Source organism: Rana temporaria, chromosome 3 (genome assembly GCF_905171775.1).
Source record: "Rana temporaria chromosome 3, aRanTem1.1, whole genome shotgun sequence".
NCBI classification, from domain to species: domain Eukaryota; kingdom Metazoa; phylum Chordata; class Amphibia; order Anura; family Ranidae; genus Rana; species Rana temporaria.
In genome coordinates this window covers 444,465,942-444,484,281 of record NC_053491.1, presented here as the reverse complement: position 1 = coordinate 444,484,281, position 18,340 = coordinate 444,465,942, and the positions used below count along the sequence as shown (strand labels likewise).

At 43.7% G+C, this 18,340-nt stretch overlaps 1 protein-coding gene across 10 annotated transcripts in view; it reads right to left on the bottom strand.

Moving 5' to 3' along the window:
• ELAVL3 (ELAV like RNA binding protein 3) overlaps positions 1-18,340 on the bottom strand; it is a 73,209-nt gene that overhangs the window by 23,841 nt on the left and 31,028 nt on the right. For 4 of the 10 annotated variants that reach the window (XM_040346515.1, XM_040346514.1, XM_040346519.1 and 1 more), the window contains exons 2-4: positions 16,402-16,522; positions 9,705-9,912; positions 5,802-5,924 (exon numbers count right to left, since the gene is read on the bottom strand). In XM_040346515.1, the coding sequence (XP_040202449.1) occupies positions 5,802-5,924; positions 9,705-9,912; positions 16,402-16,434 (364 nt within the window). In that variant the 5' untranslated portion in view covers positions 16,435-16,522. The remainder of the gene's footprint in view (positions 1-5,801; positions 5,925-9,704; positions 9,913-16,401; positions 16,523-18,340) is intronic. The other 6 variants (XM_040346522.1, XM_040346520.1, XM_040346524.1 and 3 more) reach the window with 3 other exon arrangements.

Genomic DNA, 18,340 nt, shown 5'->3' with positions numbered 1-18,340 from the left:
CGCACTACACAGGGTGGATGGAAGAATCTGTTTAATTTTTTTATAACTGTGTACAACCAGCTTTACTCTTTTAGTCTAAATGCTGATGGATACTAATTAATGGGCAACAAAGGGTGGGATTAAATTAATCTCATAATTATGTGTTTATCCAATAGCTAATCAGAGTATTCCAATCAGTCAATGGGGGGGGGGGGGGCGGTATGGGGCTATGCATGTTTTTTAGACACCACTGCTAGCTTTTTTTAATGTTATAGGGCAGGGATATGCAATTAGCAGACCTCCAGCTGTTGCAGAACTAAAAGTCCCATGAGGCATTGCAACACCCTGACAGCCACAAGCCTGACACCCAGAGGCATGATGGGACTTGTAGTTGGAGGTCCACTAATTGCATATTCCTGTTATAGGGGTTCACAGGAACTCTTTACTGGCTCACTTCATAGTTCGAATGACGACACCCTTTGGGGCGCTTTTGCTCATTTCTGAGCATGCACGTTTTTTTCCCCTCGGAAAAGCATACACAGGAGCGGTTTTCGCAATGAGACAAAGAACGACAGGAAAAACGACGAGAAAAAATAAAGCAGGTTCTTATCTTTTTATGGGCAGTTTTTTCGTTGAGAAAACTGCTATGGAGCATACACACGACCGGCTTTCACGACCAATCTAAAAAATGGCAGTTTTCTCGTCATGAAAAACGGTCGTGTGTACGCGGCATTAGCCTGAGTGTTAGCAAAGCGTTTTTTTCAGGGTTTTTTAGCTTTTTACAAGCGTATTACAAACCCCTTTACATGTGTATACAAGCTTCAGGTGTTTTCTTCCTGAGCTGGGCTAAGGGAGGCGAGCAGTTCTTCAGGCATTGAAACCCACCTAATGTGCATTTATAGGTGCTCCCATAGAAGTGTATAGGGACAAAAATATTTGAATACAGCTTATGTACTTTTTTGAGTGTAGGGCATAGAACGCAGGGTGACTGAATGAACATGGGTGAATAGAAATAATGGGATTCTGCATGTTGAGCATAGTCAAGAATAGGGAAATAAGGAAAAAATGTCTCAAGTTTGAATGAGGTCTTTGGAAGGCTGTTCCTGGGCAGGCATGATAAGTCGGTACATTGAACCGGTTCAGCCACCAATGGCGCAAGAAGCCTAAAACTTATGAGCTTTTTGGATTTGGCTTACATATACTTCAACCCCTGTTCTATTTAATAAAGAATATGTAAAAACTATTTTTAAAAAGCTTTGGACAGAGTGGGGAAGAGTTACATAATGAGTATATTATTAAAGGCTAATTTTATAGAACCTTCAAAGGCCGGTCTTAATAGGTTCCTTTTATACATCTGATAACTTGCTTCCACGAGCCAGCCCCACCTGTTATGTGCCCTCTGGAATGCCTGTGGGCCAGTTGATAACTTCCCATGGCTTCCTATACCATTTCTATGCCAACGACACCCAGATCTATCTCTCTGCTCCCCAGCTCACCCCCTTAATCTCTGCATATATCACACATTTACTAAGCAACATATCTGAATGGATGTCACACCATTTACAGGAACTTAATCTAAAAATTAGCTTGTAATATTTCTTCCTCCCCAATCCCCCTCTAATGACTTTATAATTGAGATCAATAGCACAATAATTGGCCCCTCCACACAGGCTAGGGTGCTAGGTGTAATCCTGGGCTCTGACCTCGCCTTCGGGCCACTACATCCAATCACTGGCTAAATCTTACTGCCTTAACCTCTGCAACATTTACAGACTTCACCCCTTCTTAACTAACGGCACCACAAAACAAATTATTCACTCACTTGTTATTTCCCGCCTTGACTACTACATTTCCCTCCTCACTGGCCTACATTTGCACAGACTATCTCCTCCTCAGTCTATCATAAATGCTGCTGCTAGACACGTATACCTTACTAACCGATCCGTGGCTGCTGGCCCTCTCTGCCAATCCCTTCACTGGCTTTCACTAGCCCACTGTAAAAAATTCTAAATACTAACCACAACATACAAGGCCATCCACAACATCGCCCCCAGCTACATCACCAACCTCATCTGCAGATATCGCCCAAATTGTCCTATACGCTCCTCCTTAGACATCTTGCTCATTAGTTCCCTTGCTACCTCCTCCCATGCTCACCTCCAGGACTTCTCCAGAACCTCTCCCATTCTCGAGAACTATCTACCCCAGTGTGTCCAGTTAGTTTCTACCCTGTCTGCCTTTAGGCGATCCTTGAAACCTCATTTATTCAGGGAAGCCTATCCAACCTCCACCTAAAAACTATACTTTGGCCACCTCTGTCAGATTATCCCCCGCAGCTATTGCCTTTTGTGTCACTTTCCTCCCCCCCTTTAGATTGTAAGCTTCATGAGTAAAGCCCTCCTATTCCTTTTGTATTGAACTGTATTGTAATTTATACTGCCTCCCTTTGTATTGTAAAGCGCTATGCAAACAGTTGGCGCTATATAAAGCCTGTATAATAATAATACATCTCAGTGCATATACTAAAACCTACAGTACAACACTGGAGCAGCTAGTTCCACCCTTTTCCTCCCCCTTTATCTTTATTGTTCTGGGACAGGTTCTCTTTGAGCAATTCTGACTGTAAAGATTGTCTGCTGCTGAGACACAATTGAACAGATCATTTCTTTACATTTCTGCTTTACCGGGAAGAAATTCTAGAACATAAGAAGTGGATGCTGGCTTGCTAATGTAATAATCTCTTTTTTTTAGCAGCTGCTCATAGAATGGTCATTATAAGGAAATGGGAAGATGATGAGATTACCAGTGAATGCAGCTAATAGGATCTGTAACATACTGATGGGAAGATCGATGAAAACCGAAAAGCTGATCCCTGGAAAAAGGTGTTACAACCCGAAGCAAAACAAAATGGATTCTATCTGTGCTTTGTCTACTGTAGTTTAAAGCTGAAGTTTAATCTGATTATATTTTGCCTTCCCTGGTTTCTCCATTCTATTCCCATCAACATGCTAATGTGAAACATTTAAATAAAAATTCTGTTTTTATTCACCTTATTGTAGACACAGTGGGCCAGATTCTCGTAGATCGGCGTATCTTTGTTCCGGGTAGCGTATCCTATTTACGCTACGCCTCCGCAACTTAGACGGGCAAGTGCAGTATTCTCAAAGCACTTGCTCCGTAAAGTTGCGGCGGCGTAGCGTAAATAGGCCAGCGTAAGCCCGCCTTATTCAAATGTTGAACAGGGGGGTGTGTTTTATGTAAATCTTATGTGACCCGACGTGATTGACGTGATGCGCCGTCCGTGGAATATGCCAGTGTGCATTGCTCCAAAGTACGCCGCAAGGACGTATTGGTTTTGACGTGAACGTAAATGACGTCCAGCCCCATTCATGGACGACTTACGCGAACGACGTAAAATTTTCAAAATTCGACGCGGGAACGACGTCCATACTTAACATTGATACGCCGCATCTATGCCTCATATAGCAGGGGTAACTTTACGCCGGGAAAAGCCTAACGTAAACGGTGTATCTGTACTGCGTCGGCCGGGCGTACGTTCGTGAATTTGCGTATCTAGCTGATTTATATATTTTTAGGTGTAAATCAGGGTACACGCCCCTAGCGGCCGGCGTAAATATGCAGTTAAGATCCGACGGCGTAACAGACTTACGCCAGTTGGATCTAATAGAAATCTATGCGTAACTGATTCTAAGAATCAGGCGCATAGATATGACCACCCAGACTCAGAGATACGACGGCGTATCTGAAGATACGCCGTCGTATCTCCTTTGAGAATCTGGCCCAGTGACGTCACCAACAGGTCTCTGTGCATGGCCCCTGTCTTGTGCCAAATCCTGCTTTGAAGGCTTGCAGATAACATTCTAGCAATAACATACAATGCAGTTCTATCAAGGGAGAAACCCAACATTTTGTAATGATTTTCCAGCCCAATTCAACTATGAGAACTATAGAACCATATAGAACCAAGAAATGTCTGAAACAGAAAAAAAAAGCTCCGGGACTCAAAATGTGTTCGGTTCAGCAGGGACCAGCCAAATTTTGATTCATGTAGGTTAAACTGATCTACCAATCGACTTCTGTGCAACCGCTCCAGTTGGAAATTTTCTTCTTGATCAGAACTGCAGGCTATAGGGAAGTCTCCCTGCTGCCAGAATACAAGGATACAGTTTTTTTTTCATTCAACCAGCTAGTTGAACAAAAAAAAAATTGAATTCAACTATGGCCAGCCTTGCACTTTAGGTGTGGCATTATATGTCCATTTGGGTTCATTATTTGCATGCATGTATTTAGTATTTGGGTAAAATAGGCTAGGCAAATAGGGATCACTTTAAAGTAGATGGCCAGCCTAGATATGATTATCATATTCCTGAGGAACCTGGCCATAAAAGATTTAGCCATACACGTGTACAGACAGATCAAATAAATCTAAACATTTGGGGTGAACCTTTGAGGGCAGCAATATGGAAGTTGTCACTCCCAACTTAAACATTTGGGGTGAACCTTTGAGGGCAGCAATATGGAAGTTGTCACTCCCAACTTTCCCTTAAAGGTGCAGACTATTGGGCTATTATTACCATTTTATTTTAACTATATCCGGTAGTAGTTAGTCACATTCAACTGGACTTGTTCTGTAATGCTGAAGACATTTCCTGGTTTGCCCAAGCCACTGAAGTTCTGAAGAACCAAATAAGTGGCTTGGAGAAGCTATGAAAGGTCTTGAGTACTGCAGAACGAGTCCAGATGAGTGTAACTACGACTACTTAGGAAACAGCTTGTAATTATAATTTTATCTTCAGCTTCAAAGTACATCAGCATGATCTGTAATTTGTAGAAGGTTTTAAATAAAAGAATGAAGAATGTGGCATACCTAGAGCACTTGACCACCAGACCCCCCCCCCTCCACCTTGCACCTCCCCTCTTTCTTTCTCTTGGCGGATGTGGGATGTCCCTGGTGCGGGAGCATCGCCCGAGGTCCTCTGGGCCTGTTCCCTCACTTGTATGCGTTGCAGCTTGGGGTATTTAGCCCATTCGGCTGTATTGTGGATTCGCGCATGCACCTTCATCAGACCTGGTGAGGTCACACGCAGCCGATGTTCGGCGCGTGTGTTAGCCACCGGGTTGGGGACTATTTAAGCAGGTATTCGCCTGCTGTCTAGTTGTAGTGGATGCCAACTCCAGGGACGATATACCAGACAATGGCAGAGGAGTCTTGATGTTCTGTATACATCGCTGCTACAACTTGAGATGGATCTTTTGTTCCACGGCCCCTCTCCCTGTTTACACAGGCTTTGGGGTCCGTTATATGTCTATACATCTCTCAGTATGATTCTCCCTTTGTATTTCAGATTGTGTGCTTCGGTTTGTGGCTCTTTTTTAAGTCCACAATTGATCCGCTTGGCTATGCATATTACAGGGGTTTACATGTAGATTTCAATCCTGTTTTCTTTGCTTGCCCAGCCCTCCCTGGGGCAATGCAAACAATCTTGGCTATTTCAGGTTAGTTATTCAGGTACTTGAGTACATTTTCTCCACCCCCACCCCCCACCCCTACTCCCTTCCCCCTCCTTTCCTCTCTTCCCTCCTTTTCCCTTCCCCTTCTTCCCTACCCCTGCCTTTCTTTCCTCTCCTTCCCTCTTCCCCTTCCCCCCTCCTTCTCTTCCCTTCTCCTTCCCCCCTCCCCTCTTTTCTTTCCCTTCCCCATTCCCCCTCCACCAACCCCCCCCCCCTCCCCTTTTCAACCCAGCCCTATATGTTGCAAATGTACTATCATTTATATTCTTTATACTTTTTATTATAGCTACCTTTATCTTCCACTTGTAACTGTCCCCCACCTCCGATGTAAGGGAACGTTGGCGGTGTTGCGACTCCGGCTGTATGTGGGTTCATTGGTAAGCGGCAGTCTTTGTTTTTCCCTTGCTTCCCCACTATAATGGCAATAATCATCATATATCTTTGTGTTACTGTTTTTTGTGATTACCATGTGTATTCTATCAATCCATTACAGATAATTTTCTCTTGATGAAGCGGTAAATTTGTATAAATAAAAATCTTATTTTGTATAATCATTTTGTGTATTTTGTCCAAACTGGTACCGAGATAGTCCATCCCTTTTGGGGTATGGGTGACCTGTTGGGTACTGGTCTCCCTTCCTCCATTTCTTACACCACCCCCTGCTATATAATACAATAATGATCTTAAAATAAAATTAATAATAATAATGCCCATAAAATAAGCACAGACTGTGAAAACTCTACTGTCCTCTTACACTGCTGGTCAGTGGAAAACTGCAGCTGTACACTGGCGGTAAGTGAAGAAGTGACCCATCACATTTTACGTCAGTGGAAAATTGCCCCCTTACATTTGTGGTCATTGTAAGTGGGAGACACATCTGCCACTGCTCAAGGAACCCCTAGAAACTCCAGGAGGAACCCTAGGGTGCCACAGAACCCTAGCTTAGAAACTCTATGCTGGGGCATTGACTTGGAACACTTCTACTGATTAGAAGTTCTTACTTCACTTACTGGTAGTAAGTGTAGAAATGATCCATCACATCGTATGTCAGTGGAAAATTGCCTTCTTACATTGGCATAGTTCCCATAAGGCCCTGATTTCGAGGGACTGTCCCTCATGCAAAACAAAGTCCCTCTTTCCTCCTTATTTGTCCCTCATTTTTGTCTGATCTATGTAGTTGTTTATAAAATGCACTACTTATATATAAAATAATATTTTACAGTGCTAAACCATCCAATTTCCAAATTGCTGGATTTGTTAATTCCAAAAGCCAATATAATGGAAAAGTAGTGGTAAAAAAGCACTTGCTTTTAACCAATCATTTGGTGCATTTCTTCTTTAAGGGATGTGTCCTATACCTACATACTTTTGTTAATAGATGTCCCTCATTCCCATCTCAGAACGTTGGCAGGTATGCATTGGTGGTCATTGTAAGTGGGAGACAAATCTGCCACTGCTCAAGGAACCCATAGCAACCTCTGCAGGAACCCTATGGTTCCAAAGAACCCTAGTTAGGAAACCCTATTCTAAGGCCTTGACTTCTGTCATGAGTTGATTAGGAGTTATTTTTTCACTCTCATGCTCTGTACACACGATAGGATTTTCCGTCAAAAAAAGTTGGATGTGAGCTTTTGGTCGGATATTCCGACCATGTGTATGCTCCATCCAACATTTTCTATCAGAATTTCTGCCAGCAAAAGATTGAGAGCAGGCTCTCTATTTTTCCGACGGAAAAAGTTCTTGTCGGAAATTCCGCTCGTCTGTTTGCAATTCCGACGCGCAAAAAAACACGCATGCCCAAACTGCCATTGAACTTCATTGATTGCGGCTCATCACTGTGTTCTTGACAGTAGGAATTCCGGACAAGATTTGTGTGACCGTGTGTATGCAACACAAGATTGAGCCAACATTCCGTCAAAAAAAATCCACAGTTGTCTTGTCGGAATTTCCGATCGTGTGTACTGGGCATAACTTTCTAATCTGTATGTTTGTTCCAGGTCAGTGACTCAGAAAGTACTACAGCCAGGGACAGCCAGGTAATTAGTAATCTAATGCCTCGTACACACGTACGGCTTTCCCGGCTGACTTTTTACCGCTGGGAAACCTGAGGGGAAAGCCGAGAACCTGCTCCACAGCTTTTTCCCCCTACACACGGACGGTTTTCCTGGCAGGAAAACTGCCATGAGAGCTTTTGCTGGGAATCCCGGCCGTGTGTATGCCCCATTGCAGTGTTTCCCATAGGAAAACTGCCGGTGAAAAAGACCGTCGGGAATATCGGCAGGAAAAAAGAAAACATGTTGTGATTTTTCCCGGCGGGTTTTCTGTCGGGAAAACTGCCATGGAGCATACACATGGCTGTCATGGCAGTTTTCCTGACAGGAAAACTGGTCGGGTGTACGAGACATTAGAACAAGGTCAGAAATGTAGGCCCCGTGTTTCTCTCTGTCCAGGTTTCCTTAAAATATATTTTCTTTTCAAATTTTTACAAAATTCTTTCCTTATCTGAAAGACTTTCTGGTAATAATTCAAAGATACATAAAGGGATTTATACTTGCAAAAAAGTATTTGATATTGTGTGCAAGGCCTTAGAATACATGACAACTTGCTCATTAAGGGACCCTGGATAGTCCTGTCTAACTTCTGTAACATATGCTGCATGCTCCTGTCCTTCTTTTCACCCTTTGGAGCGCTTTTCAAAAACCTAGTATTTCCAGGTACAGGGGAGCATATAACATCCTTATCTCCCACCATGTAAAGCTTGATGACTGAATGGCCACTGACCAGGTCCACGTCCTCTGTAGGATCCAACACAGACCGTCACAAAGCTTACAGGGGGGTGGCTGGATGGGGCAACAGGGGAGCTCATGGAAAGTATTAGTGTGTGTGGGCAGGACAGAATTTAAGAAACCCTGTCACTTATTCAACTAGGCACACTGGTATGTATTATTCTTAGCTTATAAGCACTAGTAAAGCATCTGATTTGGCAAGCATATGCAAATCTTCAAGCAGCACTCTTTAAGCCCTTAAAGTAGTCAAAACTCTTATTACCTGAAAGCACAGCCAACATTTTTTAACATGAGAAACCCTGCAAAAGATCTAAAACCTCCCCTCAGCTAACACAAATTATTGACCACTAAATGGCACTCTTAAGTAGTTATTCATAAGTAATATTAATAGCAGTGCAGACCATTGTTGACCCCTTAAAACACCCTTCCTCCTCCTTCTACCTGTCCTGCCTAAACGGTATAAAAAAATGATGTGTGTATGTATTTTTAATCCGTTCCGGTCATGTGATGCTGCAGCTTTAGCATCCCTGCGTCGGTGAGCTACTGCTGCAGGGAAGACGAGGGAGCTCTGACAACTGCAAGGCCATAGGAGCCTATGGGTGATGTCACAACTCCCGAAATTCACAGCTATTGTCGAGCAATCCATAGAGCTATAGGATCACTTGACCAGGCAGAGCAGATTGAAAATAGGTACACAGGTCTTTTTTATACAGGTTAAGTAGGAAGAAGGGGGAGAAATTGTTTTTTTTTTTTAAGAATAGTTATAGTTTTCTTCCACTTTAAAGTGGAGGTTCACCCTAAAAACAAGTATATACCATTCAATCCAGCATACTGCCGACATGTACAGTATGCTGTTTTTTTTTTTTTTTTCGGTTTACATACCGTAGTATAGGTATTCCCCCCCCCCCCCCCCGGCTTCCGGGTAGTGAATCCCGCAGGACTGGGCGTTCCTATTCAGAGACTAAGTGATTGACGTATGACAAAAGCTTACCCCCGGTGCATAATGTGCATTGCCAGTTTCCCGAAAGAAGCTTTGGCTTTTTTCGGAAACTGGTGATGCGCCTTTTGCGCCGGGGGTGAAGCTTTTGTCATACGTCAATCACTTAGTCTCTGAATAGGAACGCCCACTCCTGCGGGATTCACTACCCGGAAGCCGGGGGAAAATACCTATACTACGGTATGTAAACCGAAAAAAAATAAAACCCAGCATACTGTACATGTCGGCAGTATGCTGGATTGAATGGTATATACTTGTTTTTAGGGTGAACCTCCACTTTAAGTGGAGGGCTGGGAGTTGATTTCTGCTTTAACTAGAAATGATTATAAAAAGTAAAGAGGCATTATGGTGTTCATGATGTTTTACAATGGAAGATGAATGACGTAACATAAAAATGATGCGCAACTCACCTGTAATTTTGTCTCTGACCAGCTTGCAAGATTCAATTTCTCCAATACTGCCAAAGAGGCTCTTGAATTCCTCCTGTGTCATGTTTTGTGGAAGATAGTTGACGATTAGGTTGGTTTTGCTGTCATCTGCGGCCCCATTTGTGCCGTTCAGGATGCCCACGCTGCCGGGACCATTACTGGCCTGTGTTTCCATGGTGCTGATTATCTGCTGGAGAGAAGAGAAGAAGAGAGAAGGAAAGACGTCAACATCCATTAAACAAATGCCTAAGTTGGTCATGTCAGCCATGACAGTGTTGTTCATATTATGCCATCTAGGAAATGGATGAAGTCATCTTTAATGGCCATGAGGTCACTGGTTAGGTTCTCATTACTGATTACATGATTGCATTTAGTAAAGCTTGTGATATCAGTGCACATTACCAGAATGTAAGCTCATCAATGTTCCTGTCACACACTAATGTTAGTCAGGACACATTCATCAGGATGAGTCATTTGTATTACTCTATCAAATTAAAGTGCTAGCCCAACCAAAACAACATTTTCTGTTATGGGTGGCCAATGGCCAGATGAATCACTTACTGTTTTTTTATATTCTAGGAAGTACCTCAGGAGACCACCCCACCAGGAAACCTGTCACACCTATTGAAGCTGACCTCAAGCCTTCCTTTCGGTCTTGCACAGTTGTGCTGAAATTGCTTCCTGGCTGGAGGAAGTCCAGAATCATCTAGCACGTTCCCCCTCAGGCTAACTTTCCCTGGCCCACCCATTCCATTCATTGGAATTCAGCTCCTTCAATCATGGAGTCTCAGCATCACATGTGGGCATTACCACAGCTTTTTGTTTTCAGGATGCTATGTACAGCACCCTGACGGCTCCTCCCACCATCCTTAATCTGCCTGCATTGCATTGGCAAGCAGAGATTCAGTGACAATGTCCCTGGGTCTAAAATAAGGTATAGGGGACACTAGTGATAAATATGTATACCAATAAAGTGCTAGTGCTCAATATTTCATAATCCTACATAAGCAGTGTGAACAATTATTTACGAATGTACAAAATGCATCATCTCATAATCATGAATAAACAATAAAAACAAAAAAACAAAAGTGCAATGTAATGTAGTGAACACAGGAAGGCTTTATTTAATAATTTCATTATCATTTCGATGACAGGGAAAAGGAGGAACCATGAAAAACAAAATAAAAGCAGAATAAACTTCAGCTTTAGACTGTTTATACATTCCTAAAAAGCATTGAGAGCTTTAAAACAAACCAACCTTTCTAGCTGCTTGTCGTGTGAAGTTATTTATTCTCGAAGAATAGACTCTAATGTCCCACCCTTTGCGCAGCTCTAATTTCATTGCCCCCTTCAGCGAAATTGTAATATTTTGGTTGTACACAGTGAAATAAAAGCCCTAGCATTTGTGTGGGGTGTCTGTTAAAGTCATAAACATGGGGGTACAGTAAAGCCTAGCACACACTAGCAGGTTTTTTTTGTTCAACCGACTTGACTGAACGAATAAAAACCTGAAGAGCTCAGGAGGAGACCCTGTACTAACAATCTGATGCTAGTAAAGTGATCACCCCGCTGAGCTTTGGTGTTCTGACAACACCCCCCCCCCCGCCAGAACACATCAGTCAGCCATTGGCCGAGAGCGCTGATCGGATGCCCCTCGGCAGACCTTTTTCAGTTATACTCCTTTGACAGAAGTTGGACGTTTGGCTGGCTTCTGTTGGACCGGTTGCTGTCCACATGGGCTGAATTTTGGCCGGTTTCTATTTAACCGGACGATACCACCCAATTTTCGGCCTGTGTGTAAGGGGCTTAAGGCTATGTTCACATGAGTACCAAAGGGAGAAAGGTGGCATTGAGTTCTCAAGTGTCCATATTTTCACATTCTCCAGGCATTGCAAAATGCTGTCCAATTCACTGGCTTCCTCTGGTGAGTGCTTACAGCAAAATACGGCCAATTTTGTCTGCCTCCTGCAAAATGATCCCAACTTCCCCATCCACCACCCAATACCAAACCCTGGTTAGAATATGGTCATTTATGAATACACCTTGAGGTGGAAATGATCACTTTGGAACATTGGAAGCCAACAGAGATTTTTGCGCATCTCTGAGTGACCCCAACCATCCAAAAACAGCAGGCCATGTAAGTTCTGAGTCTCGCAAAGGGCTGAGGGCATTCTCTCTGTCCTCATGTGACAGTGTTGGGCTTATAACCAAGCTCCAGCTTCGTCACATGGTGTAAGCCACACGTTTCTCCATACCTGAAGGAGGTATGAGGTAGTTTCTTCAATACGTCCGTCTGCCGGAAAAAGCAGCAGGGGAGCAAAAGGAAGATGAGCATGTGGGGCCAACACCAGGATTAAAAAAAAACACCCTTGCAGTGGGGAGTGGGGAGGGGGACGGTTGGGGGCTGATGATTACCATACACTGAATATGAACAATGGTCACCAGCGCACCAAGGATTCCTCAAACGGGTCCAAAGCTTTATTACGTGGTCACATGGTACATACAAAGGCAACGTTTTGGAGCCATGTTGGGCATCTTCGTCAGGTTACTTGCCTGACGAGGGGGCCCTACATGGCTCCAAAACGTTGCCTCTGTATGTACCATGTGACCACGTAATAAAGCTTTTGACCCATTTGGGGAATCCTTGGTGTGCTGGTGACATTTCTTTGCATTGAGTATCTACGGTTCCCAGCCTGGGGTCACTGCAGGCACCCACCAATACTGTACTGTGATTGGACTTCTTACTATACACCCTCGCTCTGGCCAACTCGGGAGCTCTCCTCTCTCTGAAACTCCGTAGAGCCTCTGCATAATCATATACAATAGAGGGTTATTAACCCTCTATTGTACATTGAGAAGGCTGGAGTTTGACTGGAGTCAGTCACAGCTTACAAAGCAGACTACGAGGACCAATTACAGCACTAGAAAACCTTGCTTGAAGCAAGGAATAAGGTAAGCATTTATACCTTATTCAAGTGGTTAGCACTCAACCATGGCACTACCTGCACGGAGTTTGCATGTTATTCCTATGTGGGTTTTCTCCCATGCTCCAAAGACGTGCTGGTAGGTTAATTGGATCCTGACAACATTTTCCCTAGTATGTGTAGAGTATATCACTTGATTCTCTGATCAACACAGTCAGTGTTGATGGGGGAATCTCTCCCGTAAAGCCATAGGGGTTGATTTTCTAAAACTGGAGAGTGCAAAATCTGGTAGCCAATCAGCTTCTAACTTCAGTTCGTTCAATTCCGTTTTGACAAAAAAAAAATCTGGAAGCTGGTTGGTCTCTGTGCAGAGCTTCACCAGATTTGCACTCGCCAGTCTTAGTAAATCAACCCTATTTTGTTCTCCTAGCGGGGGGGGGGGGGCCATCCCGGCCGGGAGAGCACAATGATTACTGCTAGCGACTTTAATTGCAGCTAGTAATAATCACATCTAAAATGCGACAGGCTGGTTGTATCCAAGTTGATTCATCTATCAACTTGGGTACATTCAGCCTGTCCATACATGGTTCGAATCATGTCCCGTCTCTGCTGTAGAGATTCGAAACGTCTATGGCCAGCGGAATCTCAAGGCTCCTTAAGGGCAAGGACTGATGTGAATCTATAATACATGTAAAGCGCTATATAAATACCTGTAATAATATTCTACACCCCTGCACATATTGAAGGAAGCCCCACTGCAAGGGTGGATTTTTAAAAACATTCCTGGAGCTGGGCTTTATTCCAAACTTGTTGCTTGGCTCTGCATGGGCAAAGCACAAGTTTGGTTTAAAGTTTGCTTAAGGCATGCCTAAAGTGGCTTCTTAATCAAGATTATCCTAAGCATGCCTTAACTGGCAGGCCTTAAACGGTATTGCAGCTTGATGAATTGGGCTCATAATATCCATCTTGTATCGGTCTGACTTTAGTAGAATGAATTGTGATTGTCTGCCGAGGATTACTGCACTCTGCTCCCTGGATAAGCCCGTTAGTGTCCTAACTGTCACTTTTCTGTCACATTCATGAAATGCATCCACTGTGGCGAAGCCTGAGAATAGAACATGTGTTCCGTCCCGACAGTGACAAATAAAACTTGTTGAAGCATGTCGGCCTTCTCCTTATTCCCTGGTAATCTTTTTTCACAGGCCGCTGCAACCGTGAAAGGACTGCGGCTTTCAAGACATCTGCCCTTTTTTTTTTTTTTTTTACACCACGTCTTTCTTTTCTATGCTAGTAACATTTCCAGTTACCAGTGGAAGAGAAAAACAAAAACTCTTGTTCATTGCTAATTATGGCCTTGTTTTTTTTTTATATATTCTGGCTGTACGGATTAGCACTGTAAACGTGCAATAATCAGGCGGCCATGCTGAGTTTTCCTTCCTGCTATTAATGGGAAATTCTCAGGCACCGGATACATTGTGGATGGTTGTGGCGAAAGTGGAGGGAGCGGCAGCAGCGAGCAGCATCTGTCAAGCCAGCGAGCCAGCCGCCCCGTGTAATTAGCATGGCAGTCGCGAGTAAGCAGGATGACTTTAACGAGATTTCAGCTGAATTAGGCCATAAAGACCCTTTTCATCCTCCAGGCTGGGATTAAGAAATAAACAGTGAGAGAAAAAGAGATAAGGCTTTAAACCCATTACTAAAATCCTGCTGGATGGAGGCGGAAGGGTTAATGACAAGGACGCATTTAAACCCCTCCGAGCGGATTCTTATCGAAGAAGAAAATACTGACAGTTCTTGAACTGGGCAATCATTGTCACTGACCCAGATACGTGAGCCCTGGTATCAGACGTGTTCATACTATCTGACCGACACTTCTCCCGGGCACAGTTGTCAAATGTCCGTGATGTCCACCAAACAGAGCTCAGATTTAAGGGTATAAAATGTAATGATAAAACCCCCTGTCTGAGCACATTAGATTCACTTCTAAACCCATCTTCGTGTTTCTTCATGCTAATTTATAATGGCGTAAAAAGCCTCTGCCCTTTCCTGGTTTAATCTGTTATTGCTTATTTTTGTCAATTAATCTTTTAGTCCTCCACCAAAAAGACTAGATATGGCTGTGAACATTCATATATTTACTTATACACTACTTATCAAGGCCGAAATGTGCTTTAATGCTTTAGTGGGCAGTACAGAAGCTAAGGGGTTAGCACTTCTGCCTGGCACCACTACGGTTGTTGGTTTGAACCCCAACCATGGCACTACATGTAACATCTTGTCTACGTCCTTTGGCACCTTGACAATAAAGTAACTATTCTACAGAAGTTCTTCCTTCCATGGTATGCCACCAATTTTCTTTTTTTTCCAATTACTATCGATGGTGGTGAGCCGGGGCCAGGAAATCTTTATCCCCACTCTGAGCGGTGTTACACTCCTTCTGGACATGGCACTACATGCCTGGAGTTTGCATGTTCTCCCTGTGCCTGTTTTCTCCCACATTCCAAAGACATGCCGGTAGGTAAATTGGCCCTAGTATGTGCACGTATGTGAGCAGTGGCGGCTGGTGGGTTCTTCTTTTGGGGGGAGTGGCAAACAAAGAACACCCCCCTGGCAGCGTGGCAAGGCACTGAAACACCAACCCCCCACCCCTGGGTGTTCCAGCACTTAAAATAGAAAAATATCCGGCAACTCCATTCCATAAGAATAATTTATTGACACATGTAGGAAAACAAAAAAATCTGACTTGTTCTGGTGTCCACTCCTCCAGCTTCCTCTGCCATGTGTCTCCTCTTCCGCCAAAGTGCTAGGCATCCAATAGGATCGCCTGCCACTTTGGCCAATCGGGAAACAGACCTGCCTCCTGATTGACGGGGGGGGGAACTTTAGTGTGAAGATAGCAAATTTAAATTCGCTATGGTCACACAACTAGGTTGCCTCAGGGCACAATGCTCTGTGCTCTGAGGCCACCCTTTTTTGAAGCCTATTTGAGCAGGTGCTTAAAAAAAACACCCACCCCCGCATTGAAATCCATTGTCCGGCGCCAGTGATATGTAGTTCAGGGGGCCAGACGCATGGACAGGGGAGGCAGCGCCCATGCGCCCTCTATGGACGGACCGCCAATGTATATGAGTCTGGCACTGATGTAAATGAGCAATAAATATGTAAAGTTCTGTGCAAATACTTGTAATAAACAGGGCTTTTTTTTCAGGGGGACGCAGTTCTGGCACCTCCAGTATTAAATGTAGGTCTATTGATGCTGGCTGCTGGGGAGTCTATTGTTGCTGGGGAGGGGGCCAATATTTGCTGGGAGGAATCTACTGTTGAGAGAGGGGTCTATTGTTGCTAGCTGCTGGGAAATCTGTTGTATCTGGCTGACAGATCCTCTCAGGGTGTATATTTGATGTGGTGGATCTATTGTTGCTGGGTTGTTGTTTTTTTTGCGAGGGATCTTTTGTTGGTGGGGATCTATTGTTGCTGGGTGGGTGCGGCGGGATCTATTATTGCTGGGTGGATATGGTGATCTATTTTATTGCTTTTCTTGACATTAACATATTCTATACAAATTACTTAGAACAACAAAATGATACTTGGCTCTGTATTCTCTAAAAGGGGGGGTACTGGGAGGTTGGTAGGGGGTGGAACCAAGGGACGTTGCTCAGAGACAAGGCGTGACCCAGATGGAGGGCATTCCCGCACCTATTCAGAGATAAAAAAAGCCCTGGTAATAAATAATAATAATGCAAGCCCTCACTAACCTCTGTATCTGCAGCCGCTAGTGAGAAATTCATCCTTAAAGTGTAAGTTCACCAGGATGGATCATAGTATTTCCGATTGGTAAAGTGGTCACATGAACTGCTCTGATTCCTTCCAAAAGCCCTAAGGGAAGAAAAGTGGAGCTTTCAAATCTGAAGACCGCTGCACTGGATGTGTGGGCAGTGACAGATAATCACCCATAGAGGTAAGTGCAGGGTGGTGTGTGTTAGTTCACATTTTCATTTTTTTCGTGCCCTCACTAACCTCTGTAGCTGCAGGCACCATTGAGAAATTAGTCCTTAAAGTGTAAGTTCACCAGGATAGATCATAGCAAGTCAAATTGGTCACATGTCAGCCAATCTAAATTGCTCTGATCCCTTTCAGAAGCCTTAAAAGGAAGAAAGGTGAAGTTTTCAAATCTCCAGACCACTGGATGCCTGGGGAATTGATAGATTATCACCCATAGAGGTAAGTGCAGGGGGGTGGCTGTTCACTTTTACATTTTTTGAGAAAAGGTGAACTTTTCTTGGTTAGGTTTGGGGGACATAGAAAAGAAGATTTACATATTTACTTACCTGATCCTCCTGCTAGACCAGCATCTTCTCACCCTGTACCAGTGTCCCAATTTTATATTTCTTATGTAAGTGTCTCATGATTTCCAATGCAAGGGAGGTGGACAAAAGTACACGTTTAAAGTCCAGCCTGGGCGGCAACCATGGCTGCTTCCATAGATACAGTGGAGGACTGAGTGTAGCCACCCGGGGAAAGGAAGTGTGTTATTCACATGATTATCACATGATTATCAGGTGAGATTAAAGGGGGAAAAATCAGGTACCTCAGTTAAGTACTGGTCAGCTGCAATATTTATTTTATTTTAGATATGGTAAATGTTCACAAGAGAAGCAATGAAGTTGTTCAAGTGGGCTCAAGTGGGCTCTCAGCACTCTGCTCTACCGTGTTACTGTGCTAACATTAGAGATTAGAGGGGTGGCATAATGTGGAGACACTGCTGGGGTGGGGAGCATGGTGAGCTGAACTGCTGAAAACCAAAGTGAAACTTTGAGAATGAATTACTCCACAGTGCTTGCAGCTACAGAGGTCAGCAAGGGTTTGTTTTAAAACCCAGTTGTTGCATTTTTGCATTTTAAAAATATGTGAATATGAGTGTCCACAGTTTACTAAACACTTTTTGCAAGTTTGCTTAGAAAGAGTTAGGAACCCAAAAAGTATTTACTGCCTAGCAATTTCACTTTCAATAGATTTATTGAAAATATATAAAGGTACAAAACATAGCAAATGAGAACTTTTTGAAATTGTCAAGAAGATAGTATACAGCTAGAATGTAGCTGCAGAGAATGTAAAAACATCCAACAATATAAATCGCATAATAATAAACAAAACTTGTAGCCTGTAAGTTAGAGTAGGTATGGATGAGCCAGGTAATTTTTTTATAGGCAATAAGCAGGTCCAGACGTCAAGTCTGAATCAACAACAATATCTGCAACAAGGAAATTAGAAAGAAGGAAAGAGAAAGGAAGGATGTCCACAGTAAGAGGATGGGAGATAGAGGTGGGATAAGGGAAAGGTAAGTGAGCGTTGGGGATGTCCAAAGCCAGCACCCCAATTCTGGACTACTATAAAGAGTTATAGCTCTCTATGGACAATGATGAATGGGCATACTGGGGTAGATTCAGTAATCTATCTTATTTACGATCCGCCAGCGCAAGTTTTTGAGGCAAGTGCTGTATTCAGAAAGCACTTGCCTCTAAAGTTGCGCCGGCGGATCGTAAATCCCCCGGTGGAATTAAAATTCCGCGGCTAGGGGGAGTGTATTATTTAAATCAGGCGCGTCCCCGCGCCGATCGTACTGCGCATGCGCCGGCCGCGATTTTTCCCGCGATTTTTGCCGCGAGTATTCGCGACCGACTTACGCAAACGCCG